The sequence below is a fragment of the Musa acuminata genome, chromosome BXJ3-2 (assembly GCF_036884655.1).
Source record: "Musa acuminata AAA Group cultivar baxijiao chromosome BXJ3-2, Cavendish_Baxijiao_AAA, whole genome shotgun sequence".
NCBI lineage: Eukaryota > Viridiplantae > Streptophyta > Magnoliopsida > Zingiberales > Musaceae > Musa > Musa acuminata.
The window spans coordinates 16,306,539-16,320,253 of record NC_088350.1 but is presented as its reverse complement, the minus strand read 5'-3'; the positions used below and the strand labels follow the sequence as shown (position 1 = coordinate 16,320,253).

At 36.7% G+C, this 13,715-nt stretch overlaps 1 protein-coding gene across 1 annotated transcript; it reads right to left on the bottom strand.

Moving 5' to 3' along the window:
• Window positions 1–6,854: 6,854 nt before the first annotated feature.
• Window positions 6,855–8,365, bottom strand: LOC103968640 (uncharacterized protein At4g19900-like). Its single transcript, XM_009381923.3, has one exon. It carries the CDS (start codon window positions 8,326–8,328, stop codon window positions 6,988–6,990), a length of 1,341 nt encoding a protein of 446 aa, XP_009380198.3. The 5' UTR covers window positions 8,329–8,365; the 3' UTR covers window positions 6,855–6,987.
• Window positions 8,366–13,715: the final 5,350 nt, after the last annotated feature.

The following is a 13,715-nucleotide window of genomic DNA, read 5'->3' as shown; positions in this document are numbered from 1 at the left end:
GCGGAAATAATAAAAGCGACAAGAACAAATAAAACACCAGAACACCAGATATACGTGGTTCAGTCAAATGACTTTGACCTACATCCACGGAAGAAAGAGGAGCAAACTACTATTATAAAAGAGGGACACTTACAAATGCCTTAGGAAATGTTCCTAGGCCATAAAACACCTTCAGCTTCCTAAACAAGAAGACTTCAAACCATAAGCAGGTTTTCTTGTGATGCCTGCTATACTTCTTGTGGTGTCTGTGGTACTTCTCGTGGTGTGTCTAACATCAAAGCTCATACCCTTATTTATAGTTCCAAGACGAGACAACAAGTCTGATTTTACCGATGTGGGACTATGGGACTTGCCAAACTAACAAATCTCCACCTTGGCATGTCCCAACAAAACTTGCTCCACCTTCTTCACAAAAGCCCCAACGGGCAATCACCAACAATGAACACCAACCAAGTCCAAGCACTGCTTGAACTTGTAAATCGGAAGAGGCTTCGTAAACATATCAGCTGGATTGTCCTTCGTATGAATTTTCTGAACAAGGACTTTTCCTTCAGCAATCAACCACTTAGCGGAATTATCACAAGAAACTGCATCTGAATAGGAAGTAGGCTCACCAACTTCACTTGTTTCTTCTGCAACAGACAAAGCATATGCAACCAAATTTGCATACCTTTGTGGTGGTCGAATATTTCTCATATGACGCATATGCCATAATTTGGTGATGTCAGAATCAGACAATGATGATGACGAAACTGCAACTGAACCTGTGACAGTAGTTCCCTGCAGAATATATAAGCTACCAGACCTACAAGCTTTCATAACAATAAGAGCACTTCTAGAAACTTTCATAACTCCACCTTCAGCTGTGTATTTACACCCAAGGGCCTCTAGGGTGCCTAAAGAGATGAGATTCTTTTTCAAATCAGGAACATGTCTAACATTAGTGAGCGTCCTCACAATACCATCATGCATTTTAATTCGGATTGTTCCTCTACCAACAACATCACATGCGACATTATTGCCCATCAAAACAATTCCACCATTACAAGATTCATATGTGGAAAACAAATCCCTATTGGGACACATGTGATAAGAACAACCTGAATCTAAAATCCATTCATTTTTAGACTTTGTCCTGTCATCAGTAGCAAAGAAAATATTTCCAAAATTCTCATCAGATGCTACACTAGCTTCAGCGGATTCAATAGTTTTCTCAACAAATTTTTCCTTTTGCTTTAATTTATTTTTCAATTTAAAGCAATCAGATTTAATGTGCCCCATTTTATGACAATATCTGCATTCCAAATTTCTATGTCTGGATTTAGATCTAGATTTAGATCTACTACTGTCAAATTCTCTTTTATCCATTTTATCCCTGACAACCAGACCCTCAGCCTGATTTCCTCTACTTTCCCCAGTGATATCTCTGTCTATTTGCTCCTTAGATTTTAGTGCAGATTTAATTTCCTGATACGAAACTGTTTCTTTTCCATAAATCAAAGTATCACGGAAATGCTTAAAAGATTGGGGAAGAGAACACAAGAGCAACAAAGCCTTATCCTCATCATCAATTTTTGCATCTATATTCTCCAAATCCATAACCAAAGAATCAAACTTATCAAGATGCGAGAGTATAGATGTACCTTCAACCATCCGAAGCATATACAGACTCTGCTTCAAGTAAAGACGATTCTCCACTGTCCTCTTCATGTACAAGGCTTTAAGTTTGTCCCACATGCTCTTAGCTGTAGTCTCCGTAGCTACCTCCCGTAAAACCTCGTCAGAGAGGTTTAAAATGATGCTGGATCGGGCCTTCTTATCCATACCCGCAAGATCTTCCTTTGACATACCATCTGGAATGTTCTCAGCACCCTGAAGTGCCAAATCAACTCCGTCTTGAACCAGAATGGCCTCCATCTTGAGTTGCCACATGCCGAAGTTGACATTTCTGTCGAATTTCTCGACAACGATCTTTGATATTGTCATTGTTGCCAAAAGATCCCAGAACCAGGCTCTGATACCAGTTTGTTAGAGCTAGCCCCAGGATATTTACCAAAGGGTAATTTTGGCAACACAACAAAGACAATAAAGCGGAAATAATAAAAGCGACAAGAACAAATAAAACACCAGAACACCAGATATACGTGGTTCGGTCAAATGACTTTGACCTACATCCACGGAAGAAAGAGGAGCAAACTACTATTATAAAAGAGGGACACTTACAAATGCCTTAGGAAATGTTCCTAGGCCATAAAACACCTTCAGCTTCCTAAACAAGAAGACTTCAAACCATAAGCAGGTTTTCTTGTGATGCCTGCTATACTTCTTGTGGTGTCTGTGGTACTTCTCATGGTGTGTCTAACATCAAAACTCATACCCTTATTTATAGTTCCAAGACGAGACAACAAGTCTGATTTTACCGATGTGGGACTATGGGACTTGCCAAACTAACATATAGGTATGTGGTATTTTGAGACATTGTGTTTGATGAAATTTCTTATTATTATTCTTCACAAGTAATTTTTTTTAAATATCAATCACAATAATGAAAGTAATACATGTTCAAAACATGTGATTAAGATTCCATTGTCATTTGGTGCTCATATGGATTTTGACTCATCTCCTTCCTTATATATATCTACTCTTGTTATTTTTTCATCACCAATGATAGAGTAAAGCGATAGAGGGACTAATGATGTTCATGAAATGAAAATTCAAGATTAAAAAGAACAATTGTCAAACCAGCATATTACAGAAATGGAGACAACGTATCACTGTTTCTTTTCTAAATAAATTGATCTTGAACCTACTTATTTTGATGAAGCCAGAAGTGTTAAAGTATAGGAGAATGCCATGTATGAAGAAATGAATGCTCTTCATTAAATTAAAACTTGGGATCTTATGGCAAAGTCTACAAATATAGATTTAATCACTTGTAAATAGGTGAAATATAAGTCAAATATGATTAAGAATAATGGGATTCCAAGAAAAGTTTGAGTTGATGGTATGTATGATTCTACTTTTGCTCATGGATTGTCTAAAGACAGGTTTAGGCCCTTATAAGATAAAAGATTCACATCATTGCCCATTGGTTTTTGTAGGAATTTGGTGCTATTTTTGATTTGCATAAGTCTATTCAATCGTCATATAGATATTGTGCCTACTACACAAAATCCAGTTAGACATTTTAATGATCTTCTATCTAGTAAGTTTGGATCAGGCTATGGGTCAAGAGGCATTCTAGATGGTTCTAGAAGTTTTTAGAAGGAGTAACTTGATTCAGATAGATTTTCAAGTAGTATAAGAAAGGATTTAGATAATAATATTCACATGCACCCTGAAAAACACTTTGGTTAGGGGTTGTACTTCTACAAGTGATCCTACACTTGATGGCAGTTATAGGCATGACTTTGCAAATCAAGTCGGGACTTATATCCAAAAAGTATAGGGAGTGTTAAGAAGTTAAAGTATATTTTAAAATATTATAAATTAATATTTTATCTTTTAAATAAGATTAGATAGAATTTTAGAAATAAATTCTTAGTTTAAATATATTTTTGAAAGATTTCAAATTGATGATTTACCTTTAAATAAGATTAGATAGAGTTATAGAGATTAGAAACTCTTATTTCACATATATAAATAGGTGGTATCTATATACATAAATAAATTTAAGTAGAACCGTTCAAGTATTTTTCTTTTTGAGAAGTTTATTTTTTTTTCATCTTGATTTCTTCTTCTATTTAATTTGATCTTGCGTTAATAAAATCTTATTACTATTATTTGAGAAAAGATTATAGATCCTCCTTTTGTTCATAGAAACTACTAGACTTCTTTTATTGCCGATGCTCATTTGGCATCCAAATCGCTTGTATTTCGTTACTATTTCTGATTCATAGTCAAATTTCAACGTTACCTGTGGATGCACCATCTGCATTTAATTTGAACCAGTGTTGACTTGAACAATAGAATTATTTATCTCACCCATTATTATTATACCTTCAGAGCTTTGCAAAATTTTACAAGACATCATATTTGAAATTGTTTTATACAAAACAGACAGTCTTAACTTCTTTAAATAGGAAATCGTTTCTGGCCGTCCAAATCAACCAGTGATTAAGCCAAAATCTATTATTCCAATCATTAAAATACATGAATCTCATATTAAGATTAATGTTAAGAAAATATCAAATACTTTTAGCAAATCTGTAATTAAATATCGTTTGTACAAAAGAAGCAGTCGCTAATCGAGATTGTAATAATCTCCAACAAGTAACGAGAGACTCGTGGCCATTCACTTTGCCATAATTCCTTTTTATCACTAGAAATTTCTTCTGCATTATTGAGGAATTTGTATACTGATCTAGTTGATGGTTGCCCTCTAGAAATAAATTTTCAGCAAATTGCATAAGCATTAGGCTAATGAGATACTTCGACATTAGTAATTTTAATGGTAGTATGCAACCCAAACAATTGAATTAGTAACTCATGATTCCAACTATGTTTATTCAAGGTTATGTCTACCCAAACCATCTTCCTTATTATGTTTTCTGACTGTTTCCTAAGCAATTAAAGCCATACCTTGAAGAGCAGGAAAGTGTTTCTTTGAGTTTGATCTTTTGAGCTATATTGCCTTTGATTTTTTTTTTTTTTATTTGTTTGCCTCTTGTACCATGACATCATCATCGATTGCTAAAATTTCTCCTTTTGATTTTTTTTGCATGACTGCTTTATTTTCTTTTCTCTTTGGAAACATTTATTTTACGTTGCAAGTATTTCAAGTTCTGTTTAATTTATCTCCATATAATTATAAAAAAACCAAGTTAAGACCTCTTAAAATTTTTAAATATTTTTTTATCAAAAAATGTATTTCCATTTAGTTATCTATCTTCGTAACTCTTGAAAATAAATATATTTTTATTCATAAATAAAGTTTTAAAATTTTTTGAAAGAGCTTAGAATCTAATGATAACATATTAGAGTTGTTGTACTACTTTTGCTACTCTCCTGATAACATATAGCAGGAATTTTAAAAAATATATAAAAAAGATATGCCCGGAAAATGGAGACTACGTTTGCCCACTAGCAGATATGCATCGTCGTGAGCGATGGAGAATGGCAACTTTAAGATGGCGTACTGCTACTAGCCCTTCGTCGTGAGGTTGAAGCTATGAGGGTGCTCATACCTCGTCACCAAGCTGCCGTCTGGCATATTGGTTCTTTTAACATATCAAATATGGATTAAAAAATCAAAATCAAATTTTAGTTAAAATATGCTTTATTGATCCAAAACAAGATTTTAGAATGTTTTTATAAAACTTATTAAATCCATAATAATATGCATAAAATCTTATAATAATTAAGAAACATATTAACAAAGTATTTTATGAATTAATTGATGATTTGACCTTCCCATTATAGAGTAAAAAGAAACTTTATTCCAATCGGAGATCATAACCCTATTTATATTTATAACTGATGAATCTACAATTATGATTATATTTATAATTGATGAATCTATAATTATACCTCAAAAGTTTCATATTCCTAACTTATCTTGTCATTAAGTTAGAAACTTTATATTTCTCTCTTTGAAGTGTAAAAAGAAACTTTATTCCAATCAGGGACCATAACCCTATTTATACTATGAATCTATAATTATGATTACATTTATAATTGATGAATCTATAATTATGCTTAAAGAGTTTCATATTCCTAACTTATCTCTGTGTTAGAAATATGATTGATGGTAATTATTTCATATTCATAACCCTATTTCATATTCATAACTTATCTCGTCATAATTGATGAATATGTAGTTATGCTTGAGTTTTATATTTCTAATTTATCTCGTCATTAAATTTTATAATTAATTTTTATAATAATTATGTTTCTTAGTTAAATAATTTTATTTTAATTAGATTATTTTAATTTTGACTAATAAAAAATAATAACTTAAACACATTTAATTATGACCCTTAAAAGTCTAATAGTGCAGCGCAGCTACCTGCTTTACGATTACTGTGAGGACTCCACCGGGAACCCTTTTATCACGCCGGAATGGACTCCACGAAGCACGCTACTCTCACGCCGGAATAACGAAGCTGTGAATGCCCAGTTGTGCTATGGTTTGTTTGCTGCTACAAGGATGAGCCACCGCAACTGCTGTGCGTTGTAGAAGTTGAAGCGTTTGTCTTTGATTCTATAATTAAATACAAGGGTGTGTGCTTTGGTTTTCTGTTCGCATCATCTTCTTCTTCTTCTTCTTCTTCTTCTTCTTTCTCTTTTGAATCGTTTGGCTTTCCTTTATCCTCGAGTATCGTCTATCACGGGCCTGGAAATCTCGACAAGCTTCCAGTTGGTCCAACTCGACTCGAACCAGCTTAGTGTCAGGTATGACATCCGTTGTTGGCTCAGGTCGGGTTTCGGACCATCCGTTTGCTGGAATGTCGTCGAACCATCCGTTTAACTTTAACCCGACTTGGCGTATCTTCTTCGGGTTCAGGTATGCACCACTGTTTGATTAGGTCGAATTCGGATCACAGTCCACGTTAACATGGTGAAAGCCCACGCCGCGGTTCACCACGTAGCTAGCTAGCTAGCTATGATGATCGTCGTCGCACGAACCTTGAAGCGTGACGACGCACGTCCCTCCCCTCGTCTTTCTACCGGAGTCTGTAACTGCTGTGAACGAGTTCCTCCCTCAGTAGTGACTGATATAAAGACATGCCGATTTACTAGTAGAACTACTACTTACCTTTTGGATTGCAACCTCCTTTTACCCCCAATTGCTAAACCGATCAAAAGAAATCACAACCTGTATCATCCAAACAAATAAAATAACGAGCATTCCGTTCTGCAACAAAAGCATGGGCTTAGTTGGTCCAGTAACTCAGAAGCAAAGAACAAAGTCCACCATTACTTCGTTTTTCTACTACTCTCTCAAAGCTTTTCAAACAAGTAAGACGACAATGCAGGAATCTCTTCCTACTCTTTATGGACGAGAGACGATGAGAGATTGCAGATAACGCAAGAATCCAACATTATTCTGCTGATGACACTGCCTTCCTCAACCTTGATCCTGCTGCTCTGCTTGTTCCAAAGATGGAGAGAGTAGCTCGCTCCTCGAATCCAACCCAAGTTTTCAGAAATCCATCTCGAATGACTCTGGTTTCGTGGCCCCGAGAACAGCGTCGATATCTTATTCCAGCCTACCGGGTAGAACGCCGGCGGTGGCAGCACACTGAAACTGTAACCAGGCTTTCCCCTAATCCTCGCCGCCACCCTCGAGACAAGGTAAGGCCCATTGTGACCCCATTTGTTTCCGTCGAAGGTCATCGCGAACTCCTGCAAGAACTTATAAAGCAGGGGATGCCTCCTGTCGAATACCATCACGGCATTGTTCAGCCGAGTCCAGTTGCCTGTCCCTGCGTCCACGGCCTGTGCTCCGATGGTGTTCCTGAGACCGCCGAAGCCTTTGAGGATTATGACATCGGTGTCGACGTAAACACCGCCGTACTTGTACAAGACGGCGAGGCGGAGCAAGTTTGAGAGGTTTTGGCCGAGGGGGACCTCTCCGGGGCTGACTTCCCTTCGTCGGAGCCGATGGAACCAGGGCGCAGCCGGCGTTCTCTTCAGGAGGTGGGTGAAGTCCGGGGAGACCGCCGCCACGCGAAATCCCCGCTCGACGAACGGTTTGAGAAGCAGAGATCCAAGGGTCGAGTCCATGGTGTTGGAGACGATAAGCAAGCAGGCATGTGGGTGGGACTTGAATAGGCTCTCGACGGAGAACAACTCCCGCGGGCCGAACGCCTCCAAGGAGGAGATCCAGGCCATGAAGAAGCGATCTTTACAAGGAGGCCCCGATCTGTGTCCACGGAAGAAATCATCGGTTCGCTTGGCGAACGTTCTCGACCGAGCATTGGTTTGCAGGATCTTGAGGAGAAGGTTGCCCCTCTGCTTCGAGGTGGGAGCTCTGCGAGTGGTAGCGGGGGACGCGGGCGGAGTACGGCCGTCGACGGAGTCGGAGTAAAAGCGGGAGCTCACGTAAGTTTTCCCGTTACGGTGGCCGGATTCTCCGCCGAGAAAGCGCAAAGGAGGCGCTTTTGCTATCGGGGCGCCGAGGTTAGGAAAGGAGCGGTTCCAGGCGAGGCGGCAAATGAGGCTGAGGCAGTTGCATTCCAGGAGAAAGAGGAGAGCGAGGGCGAACAAGAGTAAGAGGAGGAGGGGAAGAGGCCTCGTCCGCCATGCCATTGTGGCGGAACAACACGTCCATCCGCTCCGGTTTCTTGAACTACCTCTGCGTCGCTGCTGTCCCACCGAACGCATGGTTTGCCTTCTTCACCTTCCGGTGAAAAGAAACATGTTGTTCGTTTCTCTCTCAATACAGAGGTATTTGCCGTATATATATATATATATATATATATCATCTGTTGGTCGGCTCTGCTTTCGCAAGGTAGCTAACCCCACCGATTGCCTCATCGTGTGTCTTAGTCCACGCAAGTGATACTTTTGGGGTTTGATAAGAACAATTAGGGTTAGTGTGGGAAGCCATGCTCGTGCCCGCGACACTTTTGCGGTCCGACGAAGACAGTGAGGACTGGCGTAGATGCCCATACATACCCATGTGGTGGTATAAAACAGGAGAAGATGATGGGTTTGATGAAGGTTTTTTCACATGGTTAGGAGCATCTATAGAAATTTTTCAAAGGACAAGAACTCTCCTAAAATATCCCAAACTTGGGATTTTTAAAAAAATTCATCCATACATATAATTTATAATTTATAAAAAATTTGGACTAGTCACTACTAAATTATGATTGAAAATAATTATTCTAAATTACAAAAATATTTATAATGTATAGTACATCAAGTTCTCAAGAGTATAATTAACGACTAGAGGTTGGTTATATTAGTCAAATGATGGTCAACTTCAACTTAATTATCTAGAAATGAATGCCAAACCTTTTGCGTAGAAATATATAAATAATATATATATTGAAGTCGATAATATTAGTCAAATGATCATTCGATATAGTTTCTAAGAAAAATAAAAGGTAAGAATGGATCGGATTACCGCTCTCAATTGCGAACCCAGGCCAAAAATGGATATAGGTACAAGGATTGGACATCGCTGGTATTTTGTGTTATCTGTACTTAATTTGTTAAGAACAGGAAGGGAAAGATATAAATCAAACTCATGGTAGACACGGATCCGATTGTATTTAATATTAATATGGTTGTTGATATTAGATGAATTAGAAATGATATAAATCTTCTGACAATTGTTAGTTCTTTAATTCCCTTTCTCCTATATGAATGTATACTATTTAAAGTTTTTAAATAGTAAGTATCCAAATAAAAATAAGATAACCTATAATATTTCAGTTTCAGATTACAAAGATCGGATCAAATAATGATAGTCTAACAGATTTTTATCTACAGATCCACAAATCAAGTGAATAATTTATTCCGATTGATTGAGATAATATGTTCCTCTTCATATTATAATTCGATAAATGGAAAGAACATGACGCTAATTTTTACACACACACACACACACGTATTCAGATGTCCAAATACAGACAAGACTCAACCTATAACATTCCGATTTTGAATTGCAAAGTTTGGATCTGAATATACATATTTCTCTCTATAATTATATCCGTAAATCAAGTGAAGGATTTTTCCTAGTTAATTATGATGATATCCCTCTCCATATTATATGAAGATAAGTTATCAATTGTTACCAGAGATTTTTGTTTTGTTAACATAAACACATGTATTTTGTAGGCAACATATTACTGTATCAGTAGTTGAACACTAAGCAGTCACAAATTTATATGTATATAAGATTTTATATCAGTAGCAATAAAACAAAAAGATCTCACATCACAAAAATATTTAGTATCCAAAGTAATATTCTTCCTGTTCCTCCTCCTCTCCTTCTCTTGAGACTTATTCATATCGACAGAATTTATTCTCCTTGTATATTTAACCAAAGTATATTTCACCATTTGAAATAGTTTCTTATTTTTTATTTCTTTTGAAGAAGATTTTTATGAGGTCTGTACAAGGGTTTTATGTATGTACCCTTCAGGTATATATACGAAAGAAACTCATACAAATAATTCTTTTCATACTCTCTTTTTTGTAATATCAGACTTAAAAAAAACCTTTAAATTAGTCATAAAACATTGTAACGAAGCCATTTTGTATCCAATAGTTTGTATGTTACAGTTTTATATGGCTGAATCAAACGTTGTAACCATGTTAAATTATTTATTTATTGTTGGATACATTTTGTATCCAATAATAAATAAATAATGTAATTTATTTATTATTGATAATTAGCATGTTGTTTGTCACATTCCCTTATATCACTAATCCGAATTTATGGACATTTCTCGTTGCAATTTATGTCCATATAAGTTTGAAATTCTAAGTTTCTTATGTCTTGGCTTTGTATGCAATAAAAACAAATCAAAACAAGTGTATGAATGTAACTGTAAGTGAGCAAAAATACTACAACTATGCTAAAAACATGTAACTAATTTATTTTCAATTGAAACTAAAGTATAGTGTACTGTTACTTCTTCCGACACAATTAGTTTGATATTGATATGATTATTTATATATAATTTTATGTTTGTAGGGATAATACTCTTCTGAATAATGTATTATCAGTTTTCGATCAGATTGATGATGCAAATAGAAATGATCAAGTAGTATTGATAAAGAAGTCACCCATCTCGGAGGTGATAACAACCATCTACCATTTTGTTAGAGAAGTCACCCAATTTCGATAAGATTGATGATACGAATTTAACTTAAATTACCCTATTTTTCATATGACAATAATGAAAGTGATGATGTATTTTAAACAAAATTGGCAAAGCAAAGGATAGCAAAAGAAGTGAAATTAATATTGATCACAATATATATATGACATGCAATGTTGTTGGTTAGCGTATCAATTTAGATGGGGATCTATACGACAACTCTATTAGAGAGTTTAAGTACAACGGCTGAGTTTAGTGTTAGCTCTAATGGAGATGATAATTTGATATTAAATATCTTAGTTTCCTATGTCGAAGATATGGAGTTTGTTGAATCATATATTTTGATAATAAAATCAATTGATAAGTTTATGAACTAATAAGCGCTTGAGATAAGTGACGCAGGACAAACTTCAATCATAAAAAGTCAAATCATTAAAGTAGGAGAATCAAACGTTGGGCCGAAATGCATGATGTTAGAGATTGAGCTTCGGGCCAAAACGATCGAGTATTGCGCCAAGAAGATCGGATGTTGCGGGAGGTCAATATGTTGATAGATCGGGCAATACGTCGAAAGAAAGGACGATGTGTTGAAAGTTTGACAAAGTGTTGGATAAACTAATAAATGTCAAACAACATAGGCTTCATGATTATAGTTATTGAGTCTTGATCGAAGTAGTTTAAGTGTCTAATTAAATTAATTTTGGTGTAACCATACCAACTTGATTAGGAGCCCATTGCGCCTGAATTAGGGTTGAATTGGGCATGTTGGAAGGTCAATTCAGTATCTTGAGGTTGGCCCAAGCGATGGCACTACTAGGCCAAGTGGTGGTACCACTTGTGAGCTAGAAAGTATGAATTATACTTTTTCAAAAATCTCGACGATGGTATTGATGATGAAATCAATTAAAGAGATTATGATCTAATATGCGATTTGAGAAAAGTGATAAGAACTAACTTCGATCATGAAAAGATGAAATAATTAAAGTAAAAGAATCAAACGTTGGGCTGGAGTTAGAGATCGGGTATCGAGCTAGAAGAATTGGACGTTGCACCGAGATCGTACGTTGCAGGAGTCAACATGTTGACGGATCGGGCGATACACCAAAGGTTTAGATGATATGTAGGAAGTTTATCGGGAGTTCGGATGAACCAATGACATGTCGGATAACTTATATTCTTATTTCGTAATTGTTTAAGTCTTAATTATCGTAGTTAGGCTTTAAATTGAGTTAGGTTTGGGTGTAACCCTACTAACTCAATTAGGGGCTCTTTTAGGTTTTATCTGGGGATGAGTTGGGCCTATTGGAAGGCCCATTTAGTGATCCGGGATTAAGTCAGGCAGCGGCATCGCCAAAATAGACGGTAGAACAGCTTGTGAGCTAGAAAAGTATGAAATACACTTCTTCTGGAAGACCTAACGATGGTACTACTAGTGTTAGTTTAACATGTAGTGGTACCATCCATATTGGGCAATGGTATCACCATTTATTAGCCTAACAGGCAGTACTACTACCTAGTAATGGCAATGGTATCGTCAATACCTTCGAAACTCGAGATGAGATCTTTTTTGGCTCTATTTTTAAAGTCATTGGGGCTTATAAATACCCCGCTCTTTCCTGGTTGAAAAAGAATAAAAATAGAATAAAAAGCCTTATGATTCTGAGTTGTAAAATTATGACAAGTGCTATGTGTCCCCCTCCTCCTCTTTTAAGTTTTGGGCTTATTCTAGGAGAGATATGAGACTTGTAAAGTGCTAGTCATAGGAGTCCAATAAGCCAATCATGTGAGTGATGGCACGTGTAACTTGATATAGAATCTTTTTGCTTATTATATTTTGGCATATATCACTTTATATATATATATATATATATATATATATATATATATATATATATATATATATATATATATATATATATATATTGTGATGTCCTTGGATTTGTGCAATGGGAATCGGATCGTGATGAGATCACGAAAATGAGATCGATTCACCTTTAAACACATATCCTAAATAATCCCGATCATAGGTTACTCGAGAGGGACATCATGATAACCGGACAGGCTGGTATGCTGTATATCCGTCCATATGATGGATACAGCTAGTCTCATAACTACTCGTGTAGGGACACTAGGGATATAGTACAGGTGCTCATTGGAGAATGAGTTCACTGATTGATCCGCTTACGAAATTCTGGATGGTTGATGATGCCTTATTGTCAAACAGCGATTCCGTAGTCATAGTGGTATATCTGATCCTTAGACTTGAGACACCAAGGATGTCCTGTATGAGTGCTCCACTCTTTGATACCATACTTATAGGTTTGTCTATCCTAAATCTAGTACAACTAGTCATCGGGAGTGGCAGTCGACCTTACGAGGGCTATTGAGTGTCGATAGAGGATCATCCACTCTCGGCGTCATGAGAGGAATATCCCATGTGTTCTTACTCAGACAAATCCCTAGCCAGGGTCATTCAGGTTGAGAGAGAAAGAGTTCTCCGGTAGAATCCGATTAGAGCGAGACTCGAGTAGAAACCGTATGGGTCTGATAGCACCATGCTCGACATACGGTCTCTAGGATATTAGATGGATGAGGGACTATAGGTACACGGTAACTGAGGACAGATAGGTCTAATGGATTGGATTCCCTTGTATCGTCTAGGGACTACGGTGTAGTGGCCTAGTACGTCCGTAGTCGATGAGTTAAGTGAATTATTACAGAGATAATAATTCACTGAGTTAGAAGAAGTTCTGAAAGGTATGACTCACGGCCAGCTCGATATTGGGCCTAGAGGGTCACACACATATAGTAGGCATTGCGATGAGTAGAGGTTCGGATATGAGATATCCGACGGAGCCCTTGTCTTATTAGATATCCAATAAGCCCCTGAATTATTGGATCCCATGGACGAGATCCAATAAGAGCCCATGAGAG